This window comes from Cynoglossus semilaevis, chromosome 15 (assembly GCF_000523025.1).
Source record: "Cynoglossus semilaevis isolate Cse_v1.0 chromosome 15, Cse_v1.0, whole genome shotgun sequence".
Lineage (NCBI taxonomy): Eukaryota > Metazoa > Chordata > Actinopteri > Pleuronectiformes > Cynoglossidae > Cynoglossus > Cynoglossus semilaevis.
In genome coordinates, this window is record NC_024321.1 from 15,256,016 (window position 1) to 15,283,975 (window position 27,960).

Genomic DNA, 27,960 nt, shown 5'->3' on the forward strand with positions numbered 1-27,960 from the left:
AGTCCTCCAAGATTCTGTCAATTCAATTTGTTTTTGTATGTTTTGTTCAGTGAATTATTTTCCCCAAGATAGACACAATTTTAACTAATTATTTTTAAAATCTAATTTTTAAAAAAATATTTTTATTCATATACTAAATAAGGAAGAAATAAAGGCAAAAACTATCTCAACATTTTCTTTTCTTTCACACTTGGACATCAATGGACATTGGCAACAAAACAAACGGCAAAACAACCGCCGCCTGGCCTCAGATCTGTAACAGTACAGGTGTGTAATAAAAGAAACATTCCCAACATTCCCCTCCATGACCTCAGCTGCAAGAATGTAGAGCTCTGAAGAAATAAGTCAAACACTGGAGGTGCCCATCCTTTTGGTCACTTTATTAAATGTTATATTAAATACTTATCAAGATAATAGCAGATCAAACTCATGGCAAATCAAGTTGGTGTATTTGCTAACATAAGAACATTCTTAGAAGAGGGCAAAAAAGGGTTTTTTTTTGTTTTTTTTCCTACACGTATGAAATACACCTTGTGCAAACACAGGAACCGACTAGAGACAAAAGGCGTCTCTCGAATGAGAAATGTACATATTCCTCATGGTTAACAGCTACACCAGTTGAAGTATTTAGAAGCAAGAATGTGCCAAAGTAGAACACAGGTAGTCTGGGTGAGACTACAGTGTCCAGTTTCTCCTCACAGAGCCGAAAACACAAATCAGCCAGGTATAATAAGATTTCCAGTCCTTACGTCTTCCTGTCAAGTCCAACCTGAAAAAGACATTTCAGAGCGCGACAGCAGAGTAAAAGGGAAACTTTTTTGGGCCCTGTCATGATACATGGCTGCAGCGGTTTTTCGCTCTGTGAGACCCAGTCAATCACCCGAGTCTGGGACCAACACAGGTGGAACATAAACAATGGACAGGATGCACAGTGCTATGCTAGACAACACATGACGATGAGAGTGATGTCATGAGAGGGTCGCAGGAACCCACAGGCAGTTTTTGAACAACACAAGCATTCCATTTACATGTTCAGTGACGACATTTATCATTAAAAGCATAATAGAAAAAGTTCTAAAATCTCAGAACTTTACAGAGATTTAAAAAAAAAAAAAAAATCAAATATAAGGCCGATGTTACATTTTTTTTCTCCCTCAATAATTTCCTTCACTACTCAGTGTATTTTGTCTCCTAAAAAGAGCAGGATTTCGCAGCACCAACAGATGTTGGTGGTAAAAATCTACCGTTGCTGCTGATAATAATAATCATGTAGCTAAAACATAGAGGCCTGTCACCAACAATGGTCCCACTCCTGTTTAGTTAGACAATTTAAACAGTATAAAAAGCTTGTTTTAAATTATAAGGGAAACCTCTGAAGGGAAGGAACAAAGTAATGCTTAAGAGCATTTGGGGTAAAACTGTCTTTAAATACATGAAAACTGAAGATATAGAACTTGAATAACATTAAGGCGGTATATACATTTATTTTACGGCTGAATGTCCTAACAGATCTTTCACACACTCATGTACATTAAACTCGATCCTCCCGCTGAACTACAGAGTTAAAGACATAGTATATCCCACTTAAAGTTCTGGTGGACAGCAGTCTAACGTCCAAACTTCTCCACCTTTTCCCCCGTGCACTGGTCTGCTTTGAGCTCCCAGATGCCACGCATTGTGTTTGTTATGGGGGTCACACTCAGACTGTGCCACTGGGAGCTGGACTGCTAAGGAGGGAGGAAGAGGAAAGAGGAAGAACGGGGGTGAGGGGGTGACTGAGAAGTAATCTCTCTGACCTACAGGCCTTTGGAAGGCCCGGGATTCTTGCCCATGCCCTGACGAGGGCCCATGCCGTGGAACTGCTGGTACAGCCCCAGGAGGTCCATCTGGCTGAGTCCACCACCTCCCATCATGCCGTTCTGCATGGCTAGCTGGTTCAGGTAGCTGGCCTGGTTGGCTATGGCCAGCTGCTGTTCCTGCACCTTCCTGTTGGTGATTAGCTTCTGCACGAACATCATCAGCTGTTAAGAAACAAACAAAAACAGTTGTGTTAAGCGGCTGCACATTTTTATTGAAAACAAATACAAATGTTGGCAACAGGATTCAACTAGTCAACACTATATTACTGAACCAAAACCGTGAAGAAAATAAAAGTGTCCACGGCTTCTGTTAACTGTTTTGTTAACGTTTTTAAATGTGGTCCAGATTTTTTAAAACATATTTATACATATATAGAGCCTTTTAATTACATTCACTTTTTTGCAGATGTCATGATAGAAATGTTAGACTTTGACTGGTTTAAATCAAAAGCTTATTTATCACAGAAAGACATAAAAAAAAAATCAACAGTGGTTTGGTTGGAAAGTGGTTATTGTTTTGTTGAATTTACATCCCACTGTGTCACAGCAGTTAGAGCCTTACAGCATGATCATGAGTTTGCACATTCTTAAAATGTGTGTGTGTGTGTGTGTGTGTTTCTTCCCACCTCCAGAAACATGCAGGATTAGGTTAACTGTAAATGTTTGTTTGCCTCTACATGTGCCGGCTGCTGTGATTGGCTCCTGCCTCCCTCCTCCTCCCATCAACAGGAGGGAGCTGAATGACTGACGCCTCGACTGCCCTGAGTGTTCTTACCGTCTGATGGTTGGTGAGAACGTCTCTGTACACCGCCTCCCTGCGCTTGATCTCCAGCTCGACCGTGGCCTGTCGGGCCAGAGACATGGACTGGACCTGATTCTCGGTGAGTGCCGGGTTCTCCTCCCACTGTGGAAGACAAAAACGAAACTTTAAGTTTAAACTAAATCTCCTCCAACAGTCCAACTGGTGTCGGCTTAAAACATAACTGATGTAAACACCGTGTTACTACTTTATGTCACACTTACCAATTTACCAATGGTGTCCTCCAGTGACTCCCGCTGTAACGACTTCAACGAATTTGTCGCTTCGATGACTTTCTGTCGTCCCTGGTTTATGAGCTCCTGAAGGAGAATAAATAACAGATGGATTCAGGAGCAGTCGGAGGAGTAAGTGTTTGATGGCTGCGCAGGTTTATTTCATGGGAAAAAGACAAAAAAAGGTTGTTTCTGTAACACTCCTCAATGAGCATGTGGAGTGGTTAGAGGTCTGGACATCAGGACTGGAGCCTTACTGTGGCTCTCAGAAGGCACCGTCCTGCCTGCAGTGCAGATTCATGTCCCACTGAGAAGCCTGGAGCATTAGACCATGGACAATAATCAGACAGCGACCCAAAGACTAATCCAAAGGTTTTAAAGGGGTAAACGTGCCTTTGACCCAAAGTTACAATTCAGTCGAGCTGATTGGTCGGTTGCTCAAATGTTTATATCGATAATCCGGTTTGAAAATGAGTTACTCTACGAGTTTGTTCTTGTGTCTTTTAAAGAAGGACCCCTCCCATTTTTTATTAAAAACATTTGCAGCCTCTTGGACTCCGTCCTTTTGTCTCTCAGTCAAATGTGACACGATGTATAAATAGCCGCTGTCCCAGACATGCAGTATAACAAACTGTTGGACAGTGGAGCGGAGCAGACTGGGACTGTTGGCTAGAAGGACTTTTGTCACAATTAGCAGAGGGGTCTGAGGAATGTGGGGCACCATGCCGTGGGGGGAGGAGAGGGAGGAATGTGAGGCAGGAGAGGGGCATGTGGAGCTCATTACTTACCTCCAGCTGCTGGTTGGACAGTGAAGCCAGAGCTGCCACGTTGTAGTTCATGTAGCTGGAGGTGCCCATGTCCATGTGGGGGTACGCCGTCTGGTAGTTGTTCCTCATGGAAAGACCCTGGCAGATGAAAGACAGGTAGAGTCAGAGAAGGGAGTCAGAAGCCCCCCCCCCACATAACAAACACTCAGAGAGAACCAACATCAACCCAGGCAGGTGTTCAAAGCATGCAGGGTGGGACAGGGGACAGGGTAAATATTTTTTCGTCTTTGGACCAGAGTCACACCACGACTGCTCCTGCTCTTCAGTTGGTGTTCGGTCAGGAAACCAGACAATGAAGTTTTCAACACCTTCAACTCCTCTATTTAATTCAGTCAGACAACCGCTGCTCTGACTGTAAAATGTGTGTCTGTGTAAGACAGTGAACGAGCTACAGAGCAGTGACCCGTCTGTCCTGTGTCGGTGAAGGCCACAGGACGCCAATGTTTGCGTGTAATTGAACCTCTGCTGCAGATGGCTTCTCTCTGCCTTGTAATCTTGCCATCCGGTATGTAAAAGTGCATACGTGTGTCGTGTTCTTTGGACGCGTTCATTGACAGGTGTGCAGGACTAAACAGTCAAAATCCGACTGCAGCCCCGTCACCACAGCAAATATAAACACTCACCAAACACACTTTCCCATTTTTTGGATCCATCTTTTACACGCGGCTACCATCAGGGTTGTGTTCACACTTCTTATGTTTGGTTCCTTTATAACAAACCCTGGTGCAATTTGCTACTTCCATGCCGTTCACGGTGTGTGTGTGTGTGTGTCACTGCTAGCACAGGTGTGGACTCTGGTAGTGTGACTAATGTGTCACAGGATGAAACCAAATTGCATATAAAAAAATGCATGTTCCCATTGATGTCTGATTTTGCGGGGGGGAAAAATAGTGTCTTAGTATCTACCAGGGAGAGCTGGTCGAGTATAAATAATTAAAACAAGAAAAATATACATATAAATATATTTCTATTATATATAGTACTGACCATATATTTTTACAATTGAATAAGATTGTGCCATAGAGCTATATGCAATTTATCAGTACACAAATATATGTATACATACATATGTTTGGTTTTTAATGAGTAAATATATATTCAATATATTTTGTGCAGCACAAAATGGAAATATGAAAAACTAAGGATTCACAAGTAGAACAAACAGAAAACTCAAAGACTCCCTGACCTACATACTGTCAGTAAGTGGTGCTGATTCTTCCGGGATAAACTCAGTTATGTGTAAGGAAGATCTCTGGCCTGATGGTGGGCCAAAACGGCCATGGCTGGAGTAAAGGGAGGTCCTGTCGTCTGCTTACTTTAAGTGATGAAAGGATTAAACAGATCCAACACTAACTCGCACAGGCTGTCAAACAAAAGTGGGGCCTTTGCTCGGCTCACCTTTGATGTCATCGAGTTGGAGAACGATGGACATGGGAGATAAATGCTATATGTGTGCCTTTGATTTTTAAGGAGGGTTGAGGTGGGGGGGGGCAGGCAGGGAGTCTGTCTCACCTTTTTCTCTGCTTCGTACTCGGCCCAGGCTGCCTTGCGATCCTCCTCGCTCAGGGCTTCCTCCTCTTTGTGGTCCAGCAGGGAGTCGTGTTCGTGGTAACAAACAATCTGGTCCTTATTGTTCTGCAGCATCTCAGCCAGGAAAGGATCCTACATCAAGGTAGACGTCAAAAAGATGAAAAGGGTCGAGATGCCTTTAAATACATCACTGTAGGAGAGGCAGAATTGAATAAAGGCCACACTAACCTTTCTAAGTAAAGAGTATGATCACAAGTCCTGATTCTGGCTTGTAAAGATTGGAATCAGATTGCTTTTATCAGCTGTTATTAATTAAAAAAGACTTAACGTAGTCTGCAAAGCATGCAGCATGAGCAGAGGTAGATCTTTAGTGGATTAAAACAATGTGTCTCCTGTGTCCTCCCCCCTCTGACTCCCGCTCTCGGTATCACTGGGTTGAAATCTAGCTTAAATCTATAACCGAAAGAAAACTTTTTTTTGCAGCTAAATGCGTCCTCAAAAGAACATTAATATTCATAATTATAGGGCTTTGAAAATGCTTCTTTTTTTTTCAATCATTCTTCAATGATCACATGTGCAGCGTTGGCAAGAAGGAGAAGAGGAAGGTTGAACAAACATCAGCGAATTGAAAGCAACCTCACACTTGCATGAAAGTTTTCATTAAAAGAGCGTGTAGCAAACAAATAAAGCAAATATAAATAAAATAAACGAATAAAGGAGGGGTTTTGGAAGGGGCACGGCGGTCTGGTTTCCAAGACTACATCCTTGTTATTGAAAACAATACCTGAATAAAATTAAGTGCTCGGCCAGACTTCAGTCACACAAACGTGGTTTGAATTACTCCGTGCTGCATGTTTGCTTTTCTTTGTCTTGGACTTAGCTTTACATTTAACTGAAACTTGGGGATAAAGAATGATTTTTTCTTTTTCTTTTTTTTTAAATGATACAGAAAAGTATCACCAATAAACAAATGGACCGATTTGAATGGGTTCAATGAGTGTCAAGTTGTTAACAAATTAATCAGAGATGCCAATGGTGTTAAAGGGAGAAAAAAAAACAACCAAAACAACGCCATTAAATTCAGCAGTGATTGCAAACCTGTACCGAATAAACTGAAAATAAACACCAGGCCACAAGGAGGGAAACCAGATCCTTGAACGAGGGGGAGAAGAAACAAAACTACAGAACTGTATTTGGATTTTTACAAATATCCATAGAGTAAAACCCCTGAAGGTGATCTGGAGGTGCCGATGAATCAGTGTGAACCTGGGACAGAAAGGCCAAAAATATGTTTCCTTGACCGATTTCTTTATAAATAATACCGCACCTTGTTATTCCAAATAAGTGTCCCTCCAACCTGTTCTCACAGCAGAGGTTGAAGAACTCCATTAGCATCAGTTGTTAAGGTAAGAGAAGCTCCTCGGCGTGCTGCGACTCACTGACACATGTTTATGTTCCTCAGCCATCAGCATCAATCAGGACAAAAACAGGCCACCTCTGAATCACCAGACATTTCAGAGCAGAACCACAGTCGGCACTTTAGACGCTCCTTTCCCTCGTTAGTTAGAACATAAAAGCACAAGTGGTTCTAATACTAAGACAGAGATACAATCTTGATCTTAAAAATACCTGCATGATTTTTCTTTTTCTTGCAAGGAGTGTTCATTTTCCCCAACATATAAATGTAGTCCATATACAGTATGTGCTTGTGTGTGTTTTTTTTCTCCAGGTACTTCCATAACATCCAAAATGTGCACTATTATTATTAGTTTTTCAGTCTGAATTGACCCAGTGTTTAATTGAGCCTGATTGGCCGTGACTATATGTGGCCCAGTGATGGAGTGGGATTGGACCAATCCTCCGAAGATTTTCAAAAGAATTGAGAAGTATAAGGTCGCTACACTAACAACACATCTCTCTCCAGTGAAATGAATGAATATCACTTCTGATAGCACAATCACTTCAAGCCACAGCGAGAGGAAATATAATAAAGCTGAGTCACTATTATCTCCACAGTCTTTGGTAATCCCCAACAGACACAACAGTGCAAATGAGGCCCAGGGCTCGGTGAGTCGCTGTAACTACCATTAGTGAACTCTACCTGAGACACGACAAGTTCGGGCAGGTTCCTGAAAGCTGGCAAAATCATTCTGGGAAGTGTGAGACACCTTTTATCAAAGTGTCTGGTTTAGACCACAGCACAGCTTTCAAAAAAAAAAAAAAAAAGAAGTTCACAGTAGTCATTCCTGATGGATGGATGACACAAAATATTTAGTAAAAAGGGGATTTTATTTAAATTTAAGGTAAATAGTTGACAAACCTTTCCTGGAGTGTCCTTTTAAAATATATATATTTTTTAATGTTTTATACTATATTATAAATTAATTAATAGATACTAGTATGTACAGGGTTTTGTGGCAGTGACAGACAAGTAATTGCCCCCTCCTTTCTTAAAGCTTAAAAAGGTCTATTTTCTAGAATTTGTAACCAGAGAAACACACTGATCAACCACACAGATCCTGTCGTGGATCAATAATAGCACTAAAACACTAAGTCTTAAGTCACTAATCTACCTACAAAGTTAAATCGATACTGGAAAGTTGATGGGAAAATTTTATTTGCTGATGGTTTCAATTGGGACACTGCAGACTACGAGCAAAACGGCGATGTGCGTCAATACTGCCGTTTAAAAACAACGTGACGACAGAGGTTGAGCTGCATCCCTTCGAATTGACTCACTGAACAGAGAAGCTGAGAGGAGGCGAGAATTTCCAGCATAATTGAACATTTTTTTCCCTCCTTTTCCCTCCATTTCACATTACTTGAAAAATGATCATTTTCCAGGTTTTCCAGGAGGACATGGTGATACTAGTATCTTATTTTCCCCCTATTTTCACTGTACAGAGTAAGTACTCACACAATATTTCAATGTCCTCTATTGTACTTTCTGTGGGGGCCTCGGGCCCCCCACTTTGAGATCCACTGAATTACATAGTGTGATGTTTACTGCTCTGTTATGTTCCCGTCTCTATGGATGTTTAAGTGCAGTCTCCACAAAACCCGGCACTGTACCTCAGAGGCTAATGAACACAGCGGTTGTCACCTGCTGAGAGCACGTACTTTAAGACGCAGCCACAGTCTGACCTGCAGTGAACTTCGGAAACAATTGTGGTAAAAATAAAACAAAACATACAATTGTTAGAAAAAAAACAAGCAGGAATCTTTTAGTGTATATCACTGGTCAATTGACGATAAGCGATAAGATAATGCGATGACCAGGAAATAGAAAATGGCAGATGGGGAGTCAAAAATCTCATGTCTGGGTCGCGAAGACCTTCTTTGTCATTAGAGGGAAGTTCGCCTTCTTCCTTTGTCTCCAATTAGTTTCTCTGAAGAGCAGGGAGACATCTTTAAGAGAGGGGTTTAAATAATGACCCTTCATCACGCACAGGAGGCCAGAGGGAGGAAAATGAAAAACAACTTTACTCTGTTTGCTTTGAACATTAGGAGGCAGAGTGTAGGAGACCGGGCAACAGATGGCAGTGGAGATGACTGCGAGAAGACGGGGCAGTCACTGTGGATGGGAGAAGAGAGTACAGACACCGCCGGGACAAATGTGGGTGGGGTCGAAGACGTAAACAGGTACAGAACAAGAAAAAAAAAAGTTAGCACTGAAGTGCAGTTCGGTGTTTCTCCACTGGGAAACAGAGAATTTCACACATACGATAAGATGTTGCACATCAGTCAGGCTTTTCCTGCATAGCTATTTAATCAAATTAGCACACCATTCTCCAGCAGGTGGCAGTAGTTTGTGATGAGATTCCTAGCATTTATATGAAAGAATGATTTCCATACACATACAAAAATCAACAAGAGGGGCTAGTGACAGATTTTGAGTGGTATCTGACTCTGACGCAAATCACCACCAAATACTCAAGCTACTTTTTTTTGTTTTTTACAGATGAAAGTTTCCCCTTCTTTATTAAAAACGTTGCTGTTAACTGCTAGCATCTTTGCTCTACATTTGCTTTGTCGGAGTGCGCAAGAGGTGACGCGTGTTTTATGTTTATATTTTGAATATACTTGTTATATTTTTCATCTATATCATGTGCAAAAATATATCGGGAAAACTCAATATCGTCTAGCCGTAGCATTTTATAGTGTGAATCCAACATCATCCTCTCTTTTTATGCAATGCGCTGTTGGCTGCAGGGGATAGATGGCATCTGACTCATCATCACATCATTCCAGACAGTAAATTCCTTCCATAATACTGTAGCTCTGCTGCCACGTCACAGTTATCCCCCACCTCCTGCCAAAACAGGTGTTAAGGAACTTGTCATCCCGTGTCTTTGATACGGTGTCAGATAAATGTCGCTGGTCACATTCAAACTCAACTGGACGCAGCTCAGTGAACACTTCTTTCCTATTCCTATCGTATCCAACTGCTTTCCCTTCACAGGCCACTCCTGCCTCGGAGCCGTATGGAAGGTGAGCGTAATGATGGCAGCCGCTGCCTCACTACGTTCGCTCAGCGCTCCCACGCTTAAATACCCATGACGGTAATTGTGATAAAGATAAAGATCACTCTGACAGTGCAAATGAATAACAGATTTTCCATTCTGTATCAGCGGCCTGCCTCTTGAATGTCTAGTGAAGTAGGCCATAGGATATACAGCGTTCCTTTTATCCATTCTGTTTACAGATTTCTGCATAGTAACCCAGGTCAAACCAAAACAAAGAGGTAAAACCACTTAGGGTGATCTGTGTAAACCTCAAGGCTGCAAAAAAGGGAGGAAGGAGCAGGACAGGATGGAAGTTTTTCCTAGATCAGCGAAGAAGCACGAGGCGGCAAGGAATGAATAAAAATGGGGGGAAAAAAATATGGAGGTTTACAAGAGGCCAACAGCAATGTTGCAATAAGAAGACTATTTAGTAAATAGCAGTAAACAGATACATCAGTGCAGCTGTGTGAGTTGGATGGCCCATGTAAGGGCTGCATTCCCCCTTTTAAACCCCAGGGGGTCTGAATAGTGACACTGCACCTGCACAGAGAGGACGGGGAGGGGGGAAGAGGGGGGCGAGATTATGAAGGAACAGAAAGATCCAGGAAAGGCCAAGCAGGACACAAGCTGGCAACGTGTGTGAATAACACTTCACCTACAAAGTGCTAACTTCAAAAGAAAGAACAACCTACTTGGTGCAATTTTGAAGGGGGCGGGGGGGAAACAAGGCTAGCATTTAACAGGGAATTTGTGCCATATACATAGAAGGCTAAAAAAAGAAGACTGTTTTACTACCGTTAATAGGTTTCAGCTTGTCTTTTTTAACAAAACAGTCAGAATCCGAGGCTGGGAATGTTCTAAGAATAATCACATTTCTTTAACACTCCTATCAAATCAACCGCATGTTCCTTTTCCAAATTAAAAAATTCGGCTCACTCGTTGTTGTGGATGCACACGTGCATTTTTTTTTTACCTTAGGGAGCATGGGCGTGGCCTTCTTGCTTTTCTTCTCGGATGGATCGTCCAGCAGGTCGGGCTCAAAGTTGTAGAGCTCAGTTAGCTCGTTCATGGTAAAGTGCCTTTCTATCTGCTGCTGGTCCACCACCCGATATGACAAGGACTGCTTGGTCACCTGCCTTTCATAAATCTTCTCCTCCATTGTACCCTGAAAGAAAGACATTCACATAAATAACAGAAAAATGCCACCAAACAACCTTCTGTATGTCCCTTCATCTGGGGTCAGAATCCCAAACCTTCTAGTGGTAGGTGGGAGTCCTACCACTGTCCCAAACAACAGCTACTAAATTCAACTACAGAAACATAGTGTTAATTAACATTACTAAAAATATATTAACAAAAAGAAACTAGAAAAAACAGCTATTGTTACAGTCAAATACAAATATGACAGGAAGTGTTTGAGCTGCCTGTGAATAATTTCCAATAATAAATAAAAGTAGAAAAAGCTATTAAAATGGAGAGCCGTGTAGTGATTTATCTTGTATTTTCTACTAAATGAAAATGTAAGTTACTGGCCAACTCTGATCAACATGAATTGGAATTGGCTACAGAATAGATGGATGGAAGAAAACCTAATCAGGGCAACAATTACATTGATGTGCAAATAGATGGATGGAGAAAACCTGATCAGGGCAACAATTACATTGATGTGCATTTGAAATTGTTTTTGTTTACAGAATTTCTCCACCAGGAGGCACATGTTTAATTTTTTTACAAGAACTTAAGAGGTCAATAAATTTGTTTCTGGACAAACGGCAAAACAATATAGGGTTTTGATAAATGTGTGGTACTATAATCAATTCAAATCACTGACTGGGGACAGAATGTCACAGTGAGAGTCCGTGAGAGAATCCAAACTGAGGAGGAATAACAAATAACTCGAAAGACCTAGGATGCAATGCACTCCATAGTCTATCAATATGCATCTGATCTTAAAGGAGAAAATATAAAATTAAACTCTGTATAGACTGATGAGGAACTGTGAACTTGTTGGGGTACTAAAAACGTTTAGGTCCAAATTAGCCACCAAAAGCATCTGGCCCAGTAGCCCATATAAGAACACTTTACTCTTACTCACTTGGGCAAGGAACCTGTAGACGTAGACAGGCTTGATTTGTCCAAAACGGTAGACTCTGAAGATACTCTGAATGTCATAGGACGGGTTCCATGAGGCGTCAAAAATGATGACCCTGTTTGCAGCCACCAGGTTGATGCCAAGCGAGCCGGCTCGAGTGGAGATGAGGAACAAACGACCTCTGACAGAGTAGAAGAGGGAGAGCAAAGGGAATTATCTTAAAATATTAACATCCGCCTAAGATTGTTGACCGTTTCACTGTGTTGTTTTTCCTCTTGTTCTACCTGACATTATTGGTGTCGTTGAATTCCTCGGCCCACTTCTTTCTGGTAGTGGCGTTAGTGGAGCCGTCCAGGCGGTAGTAGTCGATGTTCCTGAACCACTTGCCTTCACCTTTGAAAAAAACATCACAGTTATGATGGTGTTGAGTTTTCCAAATGCCATCTTGGTGACACAGAACCTTCAAAACAACATGTGTCACCACCATGCAGGCCTTTTCCTTGTCAAAAAGACTTAGTTTGGGTATTAACAGACATCAGATAGATGACTGTGTTGATTAGAAGCCAGCCGTGTTTAGCCTTCAAAATTGCCGCACCCCCTCCACCAGCCTTCATAACCAACATTTCAGCATGTTTCCAATTACGGCACTGTGATCTTTTCATTACAAATTACAAACCCTTGAGCAAACATTTTTTGAGGAATAAAAAGTCAAGGTCTAATCATTTTCAAAATGAAAGTAAAAACAGCTGCTGGGGTTTAATTAGGAACATGACCTTACACCAGCGGCAGTGTGTATGTGTGTTCAGGGGTAATAAACAAGGCAACGACAAGCATTCACGTTGCATGTGGGCTGTCGTATAAGTGTAAAACATGGCTTACCATATGAGAACACTTCAGCCTTTTCAAAGTCATGTTGATGTTACAGAGCAGAGTGAGAGATGAAAAAAAAAACTTGGAATCAAAGATCAGAGTAGCAGGTTTATGGTAGTAAGGATTGTTTGTGACAGCTGCCCATCACGAAAATCAGCCATAGAAACATAAAAGGTACAAAAGGGGGCGCTGATCGGGCCAAGACTGATGGTGGTCTACAGCAGAGACCCCTCTCTTTAAGCTTTGTATAAAAATGTTTTCTATATTAAACTGAAGCCTTGTGCCATGTATGACCGCGTTGTTTTCCATTCCACACTAAACCATTCAGGGCCAGCCGGTGGAACAACGGCCCGTGCTCTCGCCTTACTGTAAGAACATCACTGGTTTGCAAATCAGTTACTGCTGATGGTCTTTCTGTATGTCAACGGCAGTTTTAAATAAAGCTTAGTGAAGTTTTTGATGTAAACTCAGAGAAGCAAAGCATGTTTATTAGTTTTTAGATCAGAAACGTAAAAAAAAAAAAGAATTCTACAACTTCAGCTTAAACCTACCTTTGTAAGGAGATATTTTTCCCTCGTCCTTAGCTCTGCAGGACAACTCCAGGAAATCTTCAATCAGGTCTAGAGAGATGAGAGACTGACTGAACACCAATCTGAGGAGACAGAGACAGTCGTTACAGGTGTGCTCGCACTGTGGAAGGTTGTTGCTTCCATGAACATCTCATACTTTTGCAAGAAAAAAAAAAGAAGCAAATGTCAGGCACACTTACACCTTGTCGTCCACCTCTTCTGCCAAGCGCATGACTTCAAAGAGCAGCATCATCTTCCCAGAGTGCTCCAGAATCTCAGCATCAGCCTCAGTGACAAATTCCTTGTGCCAGTCTGCGCTGGGACTTCCTGGTCCTGAACCAGAGGGCCGCGCTGTTTGTGATAAATATACCAGAGAGAGAGAGATTTATATAAATATACATACATACACATATACAGTATATATAATTTTTTTCCCCCTAGTGTTCATCCAGTGTGCAGCTTCTGCTTTGGCCACGTGAAGCAACAACCTGATTTATATGAGTTGTTGGAAACAGCCTCCCTTGGAGTGGGGGGTGGTGGTGGTGATGAGGGGGATTTGCCTTTGCTGTGCCCTAAATAATAAACACCCTCAAGTGTCTCAACTCATGGGTGGCGCTCATTTATTAATAAACAACCTTTGAGATTATTATAGGCCAAAGTTCTAACACCCCATAAGGTTTAATGATCTATATCTGCTGAAGTCCGGTTCATTTCAGTAATGACACTGTCGTCGGCAGAAATCTCTGCTACTAAAAAAAATTAAATCCCACTGGGACACTGCTAGCTGTTTTTTTAATATTTTGTATTTGTACACCTGTATTAATCCCACTAATTTCCCAACTGCTAATGCTGTTTTTAAATGCAGAAGTTCAGGAGGTATTTGGTCGGTTCCATAGTGTAGCGGTTAGCACGCCTGCCTCAGAAGCAGAGAGGCCTGGGTTTGATTCCCAGAGGAACCACATGCTTGAGGCAGCCTGTTAACAGCATATCTGCTGCTAACAATTTCCTAAATATGGGTTTAATATAGTGCAATTTTTTTTACCCATATAAATTCCTGAGGTCTGTATGTCTCATTTATCTTACATGTGGAAACTGAATGAACATGTTCCTCTGGTCATTATGACCAGATAGGTCATAATATAGTGATGACACCATACGTACGTTCTTCCACCGGCTCTGGTCTGTTCCTGCCCTCTCCGTTCTTGCCCCGAGAGCTGGTGTTCCACTCCTTGATGACCTCCACATCATCGCTGTCAGAATCATTAGATCCCTTCTTTTTCCCCTTCCCCTGCTTCTTTTTCCTATTAAGAGGAGGAACAGTGTGAGCGCCAAGGTCATGGAGAGTAACAGATTGGAGAGAGAGAGAGAGAGAGAATGAGAGAGAGAGAGAGAGAAGGGCAACTGAATGACATAATCAGTGTTTACACATCGTCTGATTTTACTTTTTGGACTTCTCGTCCTCGGAGGTCAGGCTCATGGAGGATTCTTCTGTTTCGGAGGCGATGAACTCTTCCATACTGTCCTCGTCGAAGAACCCCTGTGAGACGGAGCACATGTGTGAGACATGGGACAGGTACAGGGATATGGGTCGAACATCCACAGTTTGAGCGTGGACTGCACCAATTACACTAAAAGAGAGTGTGTGTGTGTGTGTGTGTGTGTGTGTGTGTGTGTGTGTTGTCCTCCCCGAGTGCATGAGTGCTGTCATCACTGTGTCCCCATTGCCTCTGGTGTGTGTGTGTGAGATTTGTTTGTATTCCCAGTTTTGGAGTTGGTGTTTAGTGTGGTTTTGTCTGGTCCTCCGTAGCCCTACCCTGTTTTCTTTACTGATGTAGTCCAGCTGAAGGCACCAGGGATGGGTCCAGATTCTGCTGAGCATCTGGAAATCCTGGAAGAGTTTGGTCCCAGCGCGGCCTCGGCCCCCCTCCAAAGCATTCCCCACACCTGCACAAAGGGGAAGGAGTGTGAGGACAAGGAAAGAGACGGACGTGTGTTTACACTTTATGCTTGAAACGTTGCCCTTAAACGTCTTCATACGACCCGGAGTCTAACAGAAAACACAGTACCACTAAATGTAAAGCTCAGTCTCTTCGCCTTTGATCTGCTTAAATGAAAACATCGGTTACAGTCAGAGGCGGAGGCCGAAATGTCGACTGTACCTGCGCTGCACATTTGACATTTGCTGACCCCAGGAGGCCAGAGGTCACACGTGCTCTAATTGAAGCAGAGGTGAAAGGCCTTACGTGGAAATCCCGACCCTGCCGAGTGTCTGGTGGTCTCGGGTCCAAGAGACAGTGCCGTGGAGGTCCGGGCCACAGTCACAACTTCAGAGCTGTGCCCTGTGGACAACCCGGCCTAATGAGCCACAGCACATACCACCAACCCCCGCGTCACTGCTTCTCTTCTTACATTTACCCGCTCTCCTGCTTTGTTTTCGCTTTTGGTGTAAAAACCTCTGGCCCATTCTGCCTCCACAATGTCTTTCCCTTCCTTTATGCCCCCACATTCCCCTCTTTTGCCCCCCGCCCTCTGTTCCCACTCTCCCAGAGCTCTTCATTAGGGAATCGTGGGAAACTAGGCTTAAACCCTGCCTACGGCACTCTGCCAGCTGCCACTCTCGCACAGACACACACACACACACACCGTGGGCCACATCCAGAGAGTAAAGGTAAATGACTTAACAATACGGCGTGAAAAAAGTGAGAGACCAGAGAGACCTTCCAATTACTGAAAGCCCAGTCTGGATAAATTAGAGACAAACCAGGACAAGACTTCTCCACCAGGGTGTAGTCTAATATTAGACTACGGAACATAAATAGAATTCAATAAAAGTTCAAGACAAACCTACGCCTGCACTCAGGTAATGAGAAGTTTCTACGGAAATGTAACACTAGAGGAGGATCAAGGCCACTGCGGTGAATGTCAGGCCAACTTCAAACCCAAGACTGGACTCATCACACACTCTGAGCAGCACCAAATGTGAAGCAGTGAAGAAGAAAATAGGTGTTTTCTGTGGGTGAAACCAAAATGTAGGACTGGGTACAGAGCATGTGTGACCTGAATCGTTCATGCTAATAAATTACATTAAAAAAGGAAAAAAAATCAGCAAAAACATACTGGAACACACTAAAAAAAAGTGACACAATTAGATACAAATAATGCAGACGTTTATCCAATTTCTTATTGTTATTTAGATAGTTCTCCAGAAGAGGGCACCAAAACTCACTCAGACACCCCGACACAGATTTTTTGTGCTTTGTGATCACTTCACATAGACATAATGCAGCCAATTGCACTAGAAGGTAAGATTTGGGGTAATTTTTTTTTCAAGGGGATTCAAACATATATATTCAAATATATATGTAGATAAATGAGGAAAAAATGAGAAAGACAAAATAGCATTTTTTACAACAAACATCAAATTGCATTATATTCATAAATTTGTAAAAAAAAAAAACAAACAGCAGAAGTTAAACTTTCCTCATGCATGCATGGATACACACCACCATGAGGCAGAACAACCAGATGGGTTTTGAGATGACTGCATGGACTGCATCTAGATCTGAGTTGCTGACTGGTTGAGTTTTAAAGAGTCTAAAGTCACCATAGCAACATCTGAAATACCTCAACGCCTGAGCAGCACGGTCTCTGGACCTCATACTGTAATGTTCCCTGAAGGCACAATAAAACGGAACATCTCCTCACCTGTGAAGTGCTCCAGATAATATCTGTAGAGTTTGCACTGGATGGGTGTCACTCTGATGGACAGGACATACTCATGTTTGGGGGGCAGGAACTTGGTGAGTGCTGTGTAGTCTTTTCTCTGCAGGCAGCACAAACAAACGTTGTTGAATAACCAACATTTAATGAAACTAATTCAAAATAAAACACTAGTATTTTTTTCCAATTCTGTTTGTTTGTTTAACCTGGACGCAGCCTGCCAGCATCTCATAGAGGATGTGAGCCCTCTTTTTCATGATGCGGACGTCGTGCAGTGTGGAGTCAGCACACTGACCGTTTTGGATGGGGTTAATAAAGCGATTCCTGAACTCCTTCACTGAGCCCAGCAGGTTCTCCTTGATGAAGGTGACCATGCAATGGTCTGGAGGGAAAAGCGTCAGGAGACATTAAGGAACCTCAAAATACCTTGGTTTGCTGATACTTGCCCCCTCCCCCCAATGATTCCTGCTCAACAGTCTTACATTCAATGAGGTTGTTTTGCAGAGGTGTTCCTGTCAGCACGACCCTTCTCCTGGTCTTGATTGAGTTCATCGCTTTGGATACTGCAGATGATTCATTTTTCAGAATGTGACCTTCATCACAGATCACCAGGTCTGGGCCTAACGAAAAATAAAGAAAAACAGAAGAAATATGAGAATTAAAAAAAACAAACAAAAAAAACACTTTTCCTAATTTCTGTGTTTCTAAAGGCTAAAACACAGGGGACTGTATTTCACACCATACCTGGATCTACCAGTGTCTTCTGAAAAGTCTGTTTGAGCTTCTTGCTCTTGATGTTCCGGCCCTGCGTCAGGTTCCGGTACATCTCGTAGCCCATGATCATGACACCGCCGTTTTCTTGCCACCGTTCGAGATAGTAGGCGCGATCCTGTGCCTTTTTTACCGTGGCCAGCTCAGTCACCTGTTAAAAAGCCCGGAGATTTGAAAAGCTGAGTGTTGATCTTTACATTGATAAATGAATATAATTGACCAACATCTTAAACTTGAAGAACCAATACCTCCAAACTCTCCTCGTCCTTCATCCCCACCTGCCACTTCTCAAACTCATTGAGCCAGTTCAGAACTGTATTGAGGGGACAAACCACCAGTGCTGTGGTGAAGTTGATCTTGTCACAGAGCAGCAATGTATGAAGAAACGCCACCACCTACAGGACAAAGAAAACATTACAGTCGACGATAACTTTTCTACTCTTCTCCTTTTCTAAATAATAAAAAATCACACAAACATCGAAGTTGATCGTTTGTCTGCTCTACTTTTGTTTTATAGTGCGTGCTTTTGTGCATCAATATTGAGCTGCGCTTCTAACCTGCAGTGTTTTTCCCAGACCCATACAGTGGGCCAGGATACAGCCGGAGCCGGCGGACTTTTCAATCTTCCTCACAGATTCACAGCAGCAGTCCCACATGAACTGCACACCTGGAACAGAACGCCAAACACTCTTGAGTGACTGCAGTCTTAGCTAATACAACCTGTAGAAACGCTGTTTCTTCTTACCATCAACCTGGTGAGGTTTTAGCTTTGTGACCAGGTTCCTATGCACCTGCACCAAAGGCTCCTTGGTCTCTTCATCCTCATCCAGGACCAGCTTGGTGGTGATTGGACAAGTCACCGGAGAAGCTTCATCAACCACGATCACCTGAGAGAAGAAGAGTGAAGGGAAGAACAGAAATTAACGCAGTCACTTTTTTATGATGCACCATTAGAATTTCTAATGGTTCATTTGTATACTCCAGAACAGTGATTCTCAAATGCTGGATCGCAGCCCAAATGTGGGTCACAGACTTTCAGTGGTAAAAACAGAGGTTACGGCTTAGCGCTTTAAAGACATACTGAACATTCACATTGAGATGCCAAATCTTTACCTCTCGAAGTTTCTCCCTGAGTGCCTCCCTCTCAGCGATACGTTTTCTCCTCTCCTCCTCTTCTTTCAGAGCATCTCTGGTCTCTGTCCTCAACTTGTCGTCTTTGAGGATTTTGCGAATCTTTTTGCGTCCTTTGCGGCCGTCTTTATCTAGATCATCGTCATCCTCGTCTCCTTCCCCACTCTGTTCAGACAGAAATTAACCTGAGTATCTTCAGCTCTTTATTATTGACCATAGAACAAAACTGTACGAAGTTCAGTAATAATTTACTGCAAAATGTAGAGAATATTTCTGCTCCGTGCATGGTACTTTAAATACCTTCTCATTGCTGGAGGAGGAATCTTGAACTTTGATTCTGCGGCGCTTCTTCTTCTTCTGCTTGTAACTCCTCTGCTTCTCTTCATCCTTTTTCTTGGAAGATCTACAGTCGTAGTGTAATAAGTCTTAGCAACAGCAGGTGATGAAGTATATTCATAGCAACAATTGTCTGGGTGATCTTATTCCTGACCTTGTCTTTCGGCGCTTGCCGTCTTCTTCTGACTCACTGAGCTGCTCGCTGAAAGCGGATTCTTCACTGGACTCTGACTGATCAAAGTCTGAGTCCGAGTCGTCGCTGTCGACTAGAATAAGAGAAAATCATATTAGAAAAAAGTTGTTTCCACATTATGGCCACATTTTTTGTGAAGGAAAGCAAACTGAGTTGTTTTTAACCTTTACGCCTCGACTTCTTCTTTTCGTCTTTGCTCTTCTCTTTTTTGGAATCTTTTCCCTCGTCTGATTCACCCTCGCTCAGGGAGAGTTTATGTCGGAGAAGTGTGTGGCGCCGACCCTTCTTTTTCACCTCAACATCAGAGCCTGAATCATCTGAATTTGTATCGTCTAAAGGATAAAAAAAAACCAACCGTGTCAATAAAAGCAGGCCCATGTCAAAAGGACAGTCAACAGTCAACCAATCAGAGTTACTTTGCTCGTCTGCATCATCCACTTCGTCGTCAGATTGTTTGACTTCTTTCTTCAAGGTCTTCTCGTCATTGTCTTCTGCGTCGTTATCAGAGGAGCTCTCTCCTCCAGAAGAGTAGGTGGACTTTATTTGAGCGAGAAGCATTTTCTTTGCAATCCTTTCAAAAACCAAGAAACAACATGGTTTTTACATTGTTTTTTAAATCAGGTGATGTAAAAAAAGGACACTACAGTATATTGGATCTCTTACGTACCTGTTTTCAGGATCGTCATCATCGTCTTCATAAACCCGAGACCCTTCTTTTTTGTCGCCTTCATCTCCTGCACAGGAAATTACACACGTGACACCGCTGTAAAAGCCTGTACACACCATTTTCCTTTGGTGGAAAAATACACTGAGAAAAATGTGCTGTGGCTCAGTGGTACAATTAGGGTCTTAACTTCAACGACATACAGCAACTCATTGAGCTTCAATTACAGAACCTTAGATTACAGCTGTCCAGAAATTCTTCTCAAAAGTCAAATGGTAAAGACATTCACCAGCACAACCAATAAATTACCTGAGGACTGATGGAAAGGTGCACCAGCTCCGAGCACGTTGTCCTCCACAATGGGTTTGATCTTCTGTTCGTCACTGTCCTCTCCGGGCTCACCTTCAACCTGTTCCTCCTCGTCGTCCTCCTCACTGGAGGAGGACTTCAGCCTCAGTGATGATTTGGGGCTCCTTCCTTTCCGCTTCTTTTCGTTTCTCGTCAGGTGACTTTTTTTTATCTTCCTTTGCTTCATCGGATTTCTTCACACGGCTTGATCGTCTCTTTGCCGTGCTCACTTTATCTTTTGTGTCCGCGTCCGAAGAGTCAGAGGAATTGTTTTTCTTCTTCTTGGAGGCATTCTTACTTTTTTTCTCTTCACCCGAATCGGAGCTTGCGGACTTTCTTTTACGCTTGGATCTTTTGTCTGGATTCTCCTCAGATGTGTTATTTTGTTTAAACAAACACTTTTTTGCACTTTTGCTTTCCTCTTCCTCATCCTCATCTGAGCTACATCCTTCTGCTGCTTTTTCCAGCAGAATATCAGGGATTTCGTCCGAGTCCGAGTCGACCGTCTTTGTGACCGAATCCTTATTTTGCTTCTTAGCCTCCTTTTTTTCTTTAGCTGATCTTTTTGAGGACTTGGCCTCGTCCTTAGATTCCTCCTCAGAATCTGAACCTGAGGAATCCTCCCTGGCCTTGCTCTCAGTCTGTTTTCTTAAGGGGGTAGTCTTGACTCTACTTGGGCGACGGTTGGGGGTCGGGCTGGCCTCCCTGTCAACGGTGTCAGCCGTTTCTTCCTTATGCTCAGCATCTTCTTTGCCGTTCTTCTCAACCTCACCATCATGCTTTTTGTTGGAGGACCTTGAACTGCGTGTTGTAACCACCGGCACAGGAGTTAGTTTGACTATGAGGTTCTTGACCTTCGGTTGCGGCTGTGAAGAGTCTGTGGAATTTTCATTTGACTTCAGGTCAGTGTCTGTCATCGCATCTGTGTTATTCTGAGAGAGCATGCTGGAATCTGCAAGACTCTCCACCATCTGGAAAAGCTCTTCAGGAACCGACGTTGGCACCGAGACAATGTCGTGATCTAAGGACATTTCCTCTGCCGACACCAGTTCATCACATTCTTCAGTTTTCACTATCTTTTCTGGTGTATCCACTTCTGTTTGGCTATCTTTCATTTCTGGCTCATGTGAAGCCTGATCGTCGTCCATCACCTGCTTCTTGTCCTGCTTCTTGTCCTCCTTTTTGTTCTGCTTCCTGTCCTGCTTCTTGTCTTGCTTCTTGTCCTGCTTTTCTTCTGCCTTACTGTCTGGCTCCCAGTTTGGCTTTTGGTCCATCTCACAGCCCACTTCCTGGTTCTGAACCTGCTCTGGATCCTGGTCTGCCACTTGCTTTGGCTCACAATCTGGTTTTTGCTCCAACTCGCCATCCACCTCCTGGTCCAGACTGTCATCCACCTCCTGGTCCAGCTTGTCATCCACCTCCTGGTCCAGCTTGTCATCCACCTCCTGGTCCAGATTGTCATCCACCTCCTGGTCTGGCTGCTCATCGTCCTCCTCCTGATGAAGTTCCTCTGCTTCATCGTTGTCCACTGCAGTATCCGCGTGGTCGTTTTCTACAGGAGTCACCGGAGTTTTAGTCTTTTGTGCTATACTTTGTCCTTCGTTACCATTCGGTAACTCCATACTTCTCAACTCAGGTTCCAAAGCCTCCTCCAGAGCGGTGTGGGCCTTCTTCAAATCGGAGAGCACGGCCTGAAATGCTTTTAAATGCCGATACCTGATAGCCTTATCTCCCTGCTCCTCAGACGACTGCTGTATGAACTGGATAAATGTTTGGTTGAGACCAGTTGTCGTTTCAACAAGCTTTTTTGTCTTCTTTATGAGTTCTTTGGGTATGTGCAGTTTCTTGTAGGAAAACGACATGGTTCCTGAGCCTTCAGTGTGTTCTTTCCCGTTGACAACTGCTTTCTGTACGTTGGCCGGCTTGTTCTTGGGCTTCTTGGGCTCCTGTTCCCCCTTCTTTTCTGGTTTTTGTGGAACGTCTTGCTTTTCAATAATGCCGCGGCATTTGGAGACCAGATCCTGGAGAGGCTCTGGCCTGCACACGTAGCAGTTCCACTTTGAGTTCTCATTAGTAATAGAGGACAGCTCCTTTCTTCCCAGGTTACGCAGGATGCACTTCTTACAAAAGGCGTTGTTACAGTAATCACAGCAGATAAGCTTGCCTCCCTCGGCGCACCACCTAGAAACAAGAACCTACAGGTTAACCACTGAGAGGGAACAAGTTTGGAAAATTAAAAGAAAAAAAAATTTACTCAGCATGTAATTTTCCCGATTAACCATGATTCAAACTGACAAATCAAGGCTCAATTCATTTTTTTATTCATCTGTAATGTTTACAGCTGCAAACTGTGCAATCAAAACACAAAGGTCACATGATTAAAGAATCAAACAAACCTACAAACTGTCCCTCTGTGTAATCACTTAATTTTCTCTGTATGCCATTTTATGATATTTTATTTTATTATTACTGGGGTTGTTATAATTAACCCCGTAATAGCAAAAATAACTTGACGCCCAATTTGCTAAACATTTCATTTTATTTGCAGTCACTTGCTCAGAGCCCAGTTAAAGCACTGAGATCAGTTGACTGTAGGTTTTTCGAATCCCTGCCCTTTTTTTTGCTCGTCACACCACAACAGAGCAACCTATTTCCCACCTATTACACTAATAAACTAAATAAAATGGAAATGACAATTCTGTTTCTGCATGTCTGTGTGTACACAATGACTAAAAAGCTGCTTCTGTTTCCTTCCATACCTGCACTGCTCGTCCATCCCATCAGAGTCTCTGCTGATGTCATCGCTTGTGTAATACTTGTAGCATGACTACAGAAAAGGAAAAAGGTTGTGGTCACTGATGATCCTGTTTGAAGTTCAATGTAATTCAATAATTGCACACTGTAGGTTACAGTAGTCGGAGGATTTCCTACCCTGCAGATGAGAACTTTAAGAGCAGGATGTTCATAGACAGAGTTTCGCTGAAACTGGTTTACTTGTTTTCCACAGGCAGTACAGTTGACCTTCTTCTGCAGAGTGTCATCTGATAAAAAAAACGTACATTAGTGGCTGCTATTTTTGAACTGACTTTCATACTTTCCTTGATGATGACACATTTCAAGATAATTACATGACTTTAAAAAGATGAAGACATTGATTACCTGAATGTTTTTGCTTGAAATCCACTCTGAGCTTCATGGCGCCTTTATTTTCATTGCCAGCCGGCCTCATGACCAAGGTACCTACGAGAAGCCATATATGTGGAACGTGACTCTCAGAGTTGTAATTAACAAGACTGTAACGGTGCATCTCAGTAATAACACAGGACTTTTCCACGACATTCCACACCAGCGACACCATGACAGACAGACGTGTTTCCTTAAAGAGTTAAAAAGTGTTTCTACAGTTGAATGTTTTCTTTTGTGTCGTTCACCAGATTACTTCTATATCTACATTTTCAAAAGAGGACAGAAAGAGGAGTCTGTAGCCACGGGAGAGTAAAACCCTCACACCCACCACATAGTCTGTGTCATGGACTAAGGTCAGCAACAATCTGAAACTGGAATGTTGCTGGATTCATCTCTAGGCACTACAGTAAATCCAAGTAAGGCCTGAAAAAGCAAGTTAATTAAATGGAAATCTTTTAAGAGCTGATGTGACATGTGATTCGTCAGTAGTCACATGGGGGGGGGGCTGCACTAAGAGTAAGCAGAGAAGCACTGGGTTGAAAGAAAGAAAAATGTATATATTAAAAAATATTAATCCCTTATTCGTCCCACAATGGGGAAATTTCAGTGTGAGTCTTTACAACCCACACAAACCGCCATGGGAGGCGCCATTAGGGATATCTGTTTTTTTCTGGGGCGTGAACCCAGGACCCTTTTGAGTGTAAGGATATTTGACTTTTTTTTTTATTATTGTACCTTTGGATGCTCTTCCTGTGTTGCCGTCAGTAGGATTGTCTGAAGTTTCCCCATCATTTTCACTATCAGCGGAGGAGTCAGACTCATTCAGTCCAGTGTTCTTGGTTGTAGTGGACGGCTTCCTAAAACATGCAAATATGAGGCTTTATTAAGATGAAGGCAATCAAATACAGCTTTTTTTTTGTTTAAAAAAAAGTCCATAAAGGTCATAAACATTTAACAATATTTCTCACCTCCTGCTCTGTGACGAGGAGGGCTTCATGTTGTCCGTTGAGCTACCAGGCTGGAAAAGGTCCAAAAAGCATTTCAATACAATCACATACAAAGGTGCTCCTCAACACAGTTGATACACAGGCTCCATTCTTACCTCCTCTGCCTTTTCTGCCATTTGGTCCAAGTTTGAATCAGAAGCTGTCAGACTCATTATTACCTGAAAAACATTTGAAAAACACATATGTGTTAACACATGTAATCTACAAGTTACAGTTTCTTGAAGTTACAGTTTGGAGAATTTACAATGCAAATTAATTCAAAAATTGAATTAATGGCCATGTATTCTTTCTATTGTTTTGTAGCAACAGGATGACTTTACTTTAAATATTAGCCACCCCTTATCTCAATATATCTGAATCTATGCAGGGTGACAGATGGTGGCAGATTTTTTAAAATAAATTATATATTAATATTTTGAATTAAATATGTGTATACAGGCTAAATTCATTCAAATGTGATTATCAAATAGGAAGAGATGCATTTTACATTCAAACGACTGCAGTACGGAGAAGCATCTGTGACCCAACAAAAATGATAACTTTCAGAAAAGGTCTAAAGACCAACACACGTTACTTCTTCCTCATTTATGGACAAACTGCATGACTCTGCTGCTTTTAACTGAATTGAGTTCCTTCTGAAAAATAAAATAAGAATTTTGTCACTTAGTGCATATTAAACAAAACATAAACCCCAAATAGGAAGTCATTACGTTAACGGAATTAAGTGATACTACTTTAAAAAGAGTGTTGGGGCAAAGCCATGGAAATTGGAACAAATGAAGTTGGTATATCGACTGTGCAGATTCATTCTGTTCAAACTTTTGTTTTTTTCACGTAAATCTCAAGTATTCAGAAAAATAAATAAGTAATAATAACAATAATAATAACAACAACAGTAATAAACTAGATTCCTTGCACCAAAACGAATCCCCACTTTCAATTACATATAACAAGCAACAAATGCTAAGCTAAATTGTTCTTTTAGGAAATCCATTTTGGCCAAAAGATTGTTACAGCTACAGCCAGCTATAAGCATACCAACCCCGCATGAAACTTGACAAACCGAGTAGTCAAATGGGTTTCAAAGCAGAGCTCATATCCTAAAACGGCTGTTATATCATTTTCTAGGGCGAGGGTGAGGGAAATGGCCGGTCGAATTACAAACAGAACACACTATTACACATTCATCATCTACTGAAAAATCATCTTTACGGTCACGGGGCAGCAGGAGCCAATCCCAGCCGTCATCAGTCGAGGGGAAAGGTTACGTCACAGACGGTTGCTATTCATCACTTTACAACAACACCGATACCTATGAAAGGCCGTTAGTTAACATCGGTAATCGGAATTGTCCTCTTTCCACAACTTCTCAACTTTTTTTTTTTCCTTGCACCGTTGGGCCCGGCTGTAATATAATACAAAAACAACGGTTGTCAAGCTTTACACAAGCCATGTAGGAGAAAGACAGAAGATAAATGTAAAAAAAGCGTACTCTTATCTTTGAGTATTGTCTACAGAAATCAAGTAAAATATTTTAAATAAATATTACAATAATTATTATAAAAACACAAGAGAGTCTGTTTATGTTACGCTCTTGAGCTCCATTGATATACAGGAAACACATTGTTTTTGTCGTGTCAAAGAATCACGGTGTTTGCAGCGGTAACAACTGACATATTAGATATTAATTGAAATATTATTTCATTACAACCTCAATGTCATTTGACACCCATCAATCTTAAGGCAGCGTTGCCGAGTCAGACCACGTGTATTTGTTTGCAAGGTTTCTCTCAGACTGAGACATCCCGGTATGATCACCGTTTTGCGTCATCATAATGTGCTGATTAGATATTTACAAGCTGCGTTCCACTGTCGTGTAGTCGTATCGGCAGCAACCAGGCCCGGAATGTGTCCAGAACCTAAGTGTCATTCCTAAAACAAAGGAGAACACTCCCCCTGCTCTGCTCTTCTTTTCCGTCCCAGCCGTCAGTGTTTGGACAACACAGGAACTCATGACCCGCAGACGCCGCCGTCTTTAACTTGACTGTTGCTACATATTAGCAGCGTTAGCTGACACTCACTCTGGACTCATTTCACTGGCAACCCTGCAGTCTAAGCAGTGCATGCAGGCTCCAGTGCAGGATTTGCACTGGAAAAAAAATTGTGCACACACACACACACACACACACACAGGCCTGGTACTTTCTTTCGCTTCCGCGCCATGACGATACCGTGGCACCAACGGCAGTAGCTGCAGCCTGGCACTTCCTAGCAGCATCCCAAGTAGCTTCGCAACGTTTACAGCACGCATCCACACCAATACATTTAACCCGAATTAAACGGTTCAACCGATACGCATATTAACAACAGCTCGGGGTGCATTTGTGAGCATTTACGTTCGCATATATGCGGAAAATGCATGTTGCCGGTTGCGCGGCTACCAGCTACCACTCGGCTAGGGTGCCCGTGGCCCGGTTCGCCTCTCACAGAGACAGCGCCGAAATCAACGTAAATCGACTAGGTGCAAACAATCAAATCAAATTGCGATCGTACCTACTGTTCGTCCTCGTCATTTCTCGACTCCCAAAGATGTGGTGTGCATTCGCTGTTCCGGATTAAGATCCGATCAATTTAGCAGCAGAGACGGCGGAACGGGGGTGAAAAAAGGCTGCGAAAAGCCTAACTAGTCCAGTCAGGGCAGACAAAGCAAAGGGACCATCTTGCCGGATGGCTGTGGACGCAGTAAAATGGCGCATCGAGCCTAAATCCTATCCGCCTTCCTATTGGCTGAGAGTCACCGGAGACCACCGGTGTTCATCCGAAAAGACAGGGAATCATTTTCTCTTGGAAAATCCTACCTTGTCCTTATTTTTATGTTTTAACATCGCTGTAGAGTATTCAGTACAATAACAGCATATCAAAGGACACAAACACAGCCTTTGTCAACCTTACTTTTTCTTATTTTCCCACCGTAGGCGTCCAATAAAATATGCCACCGTACACAAGGAAAGCCTTTCAAATCGCGTACGCAACGAATTCATATTTATATAAACGTGGCCTATATCACTGTTTGAGAAAGCGTTCAAAAACAAAAATCGTTTCTATATTTATCAGTGTTCTCCACTGGCCCAATACAGTTATTCTCAAACTAGGGTATGCATACCACTGGTGGTACTTCAGTTCTCCTTCATGGTTTAAGGTTTAATTTGTTAAATGTCATTTTGGTTTCACATTATCTTTTATGTTTTCTGTAGCTTTTCCTCAGGGAAAATACTTTATATTAAAACTTCAATGTTGTCTTTTTTCTTTAAACATAAACG

At 42.4% G+C, this 27,960-nt stretch overlaps 1 protein-coding gene and 1 non-coding gene across 2 annotated transcripts; one reads left to right on the forward strand and one right to left on the reverse strand.

Annotated features, from left to right (window-relative positions):
* Positions 1-359: 359 nt before the first annotated feature.
* On the reverse strand, positions 360-27,510 carry atrx (ATRX chromatin remodeler). Its single transcript, XM_025062863.1, is given in 35 exon segments — positions 360-2,021; positions 2,635-2,763; positions 2,883-2,978; positions 3,680-3,796; positions 5,231-5,380; positions 10,727-10,918; positions 11,849-12,026; positions 12,130-12,238; positions 13,267-13,367; positions 13,485-13,635; positions 14,446-14,585; positions 14,727-14,821; positions 15,098-15,228; positions 16,990-17,107; positions 17,211-17,386; positions 17,487-17,624; positions 17,749-17,926; positions 18,024-18,170; positions 18,333-18,442; positions 18,521-18,662; positions 18,889-19,071; positions 19,207-19,309; positions 19,397-19,508; positions 19,600-19,767; positions 19,852-20,006; positions 20,103-20,169; positions 20,409-20,593; positions 20,595-22,628; positions 23,207-23,274; positions 23,379-23,488; positions 23,607-23,687; positions 24,369-24,490; positions 24,602-24,651; positions 24,736-24,798; positions 27,194-27,510. Coding segments are annotated over 34 exon segments (6,318 nt in total). The 5' UTR covers positions 24,793-24,798; positions 27,194-27,510; the 3' UTR covers positions 360-1,796.
* Positions 14,171-14,243, forward strand: trnal-cag (transfer RNA leucine (anticodon CAG)). Its single transcript has one exon. It is a non-coding gene; the product is annotated as a tRNA-Leu (tRNA).
* Positions 27,511-27,960: the final 450 nt, after the last annotated feature.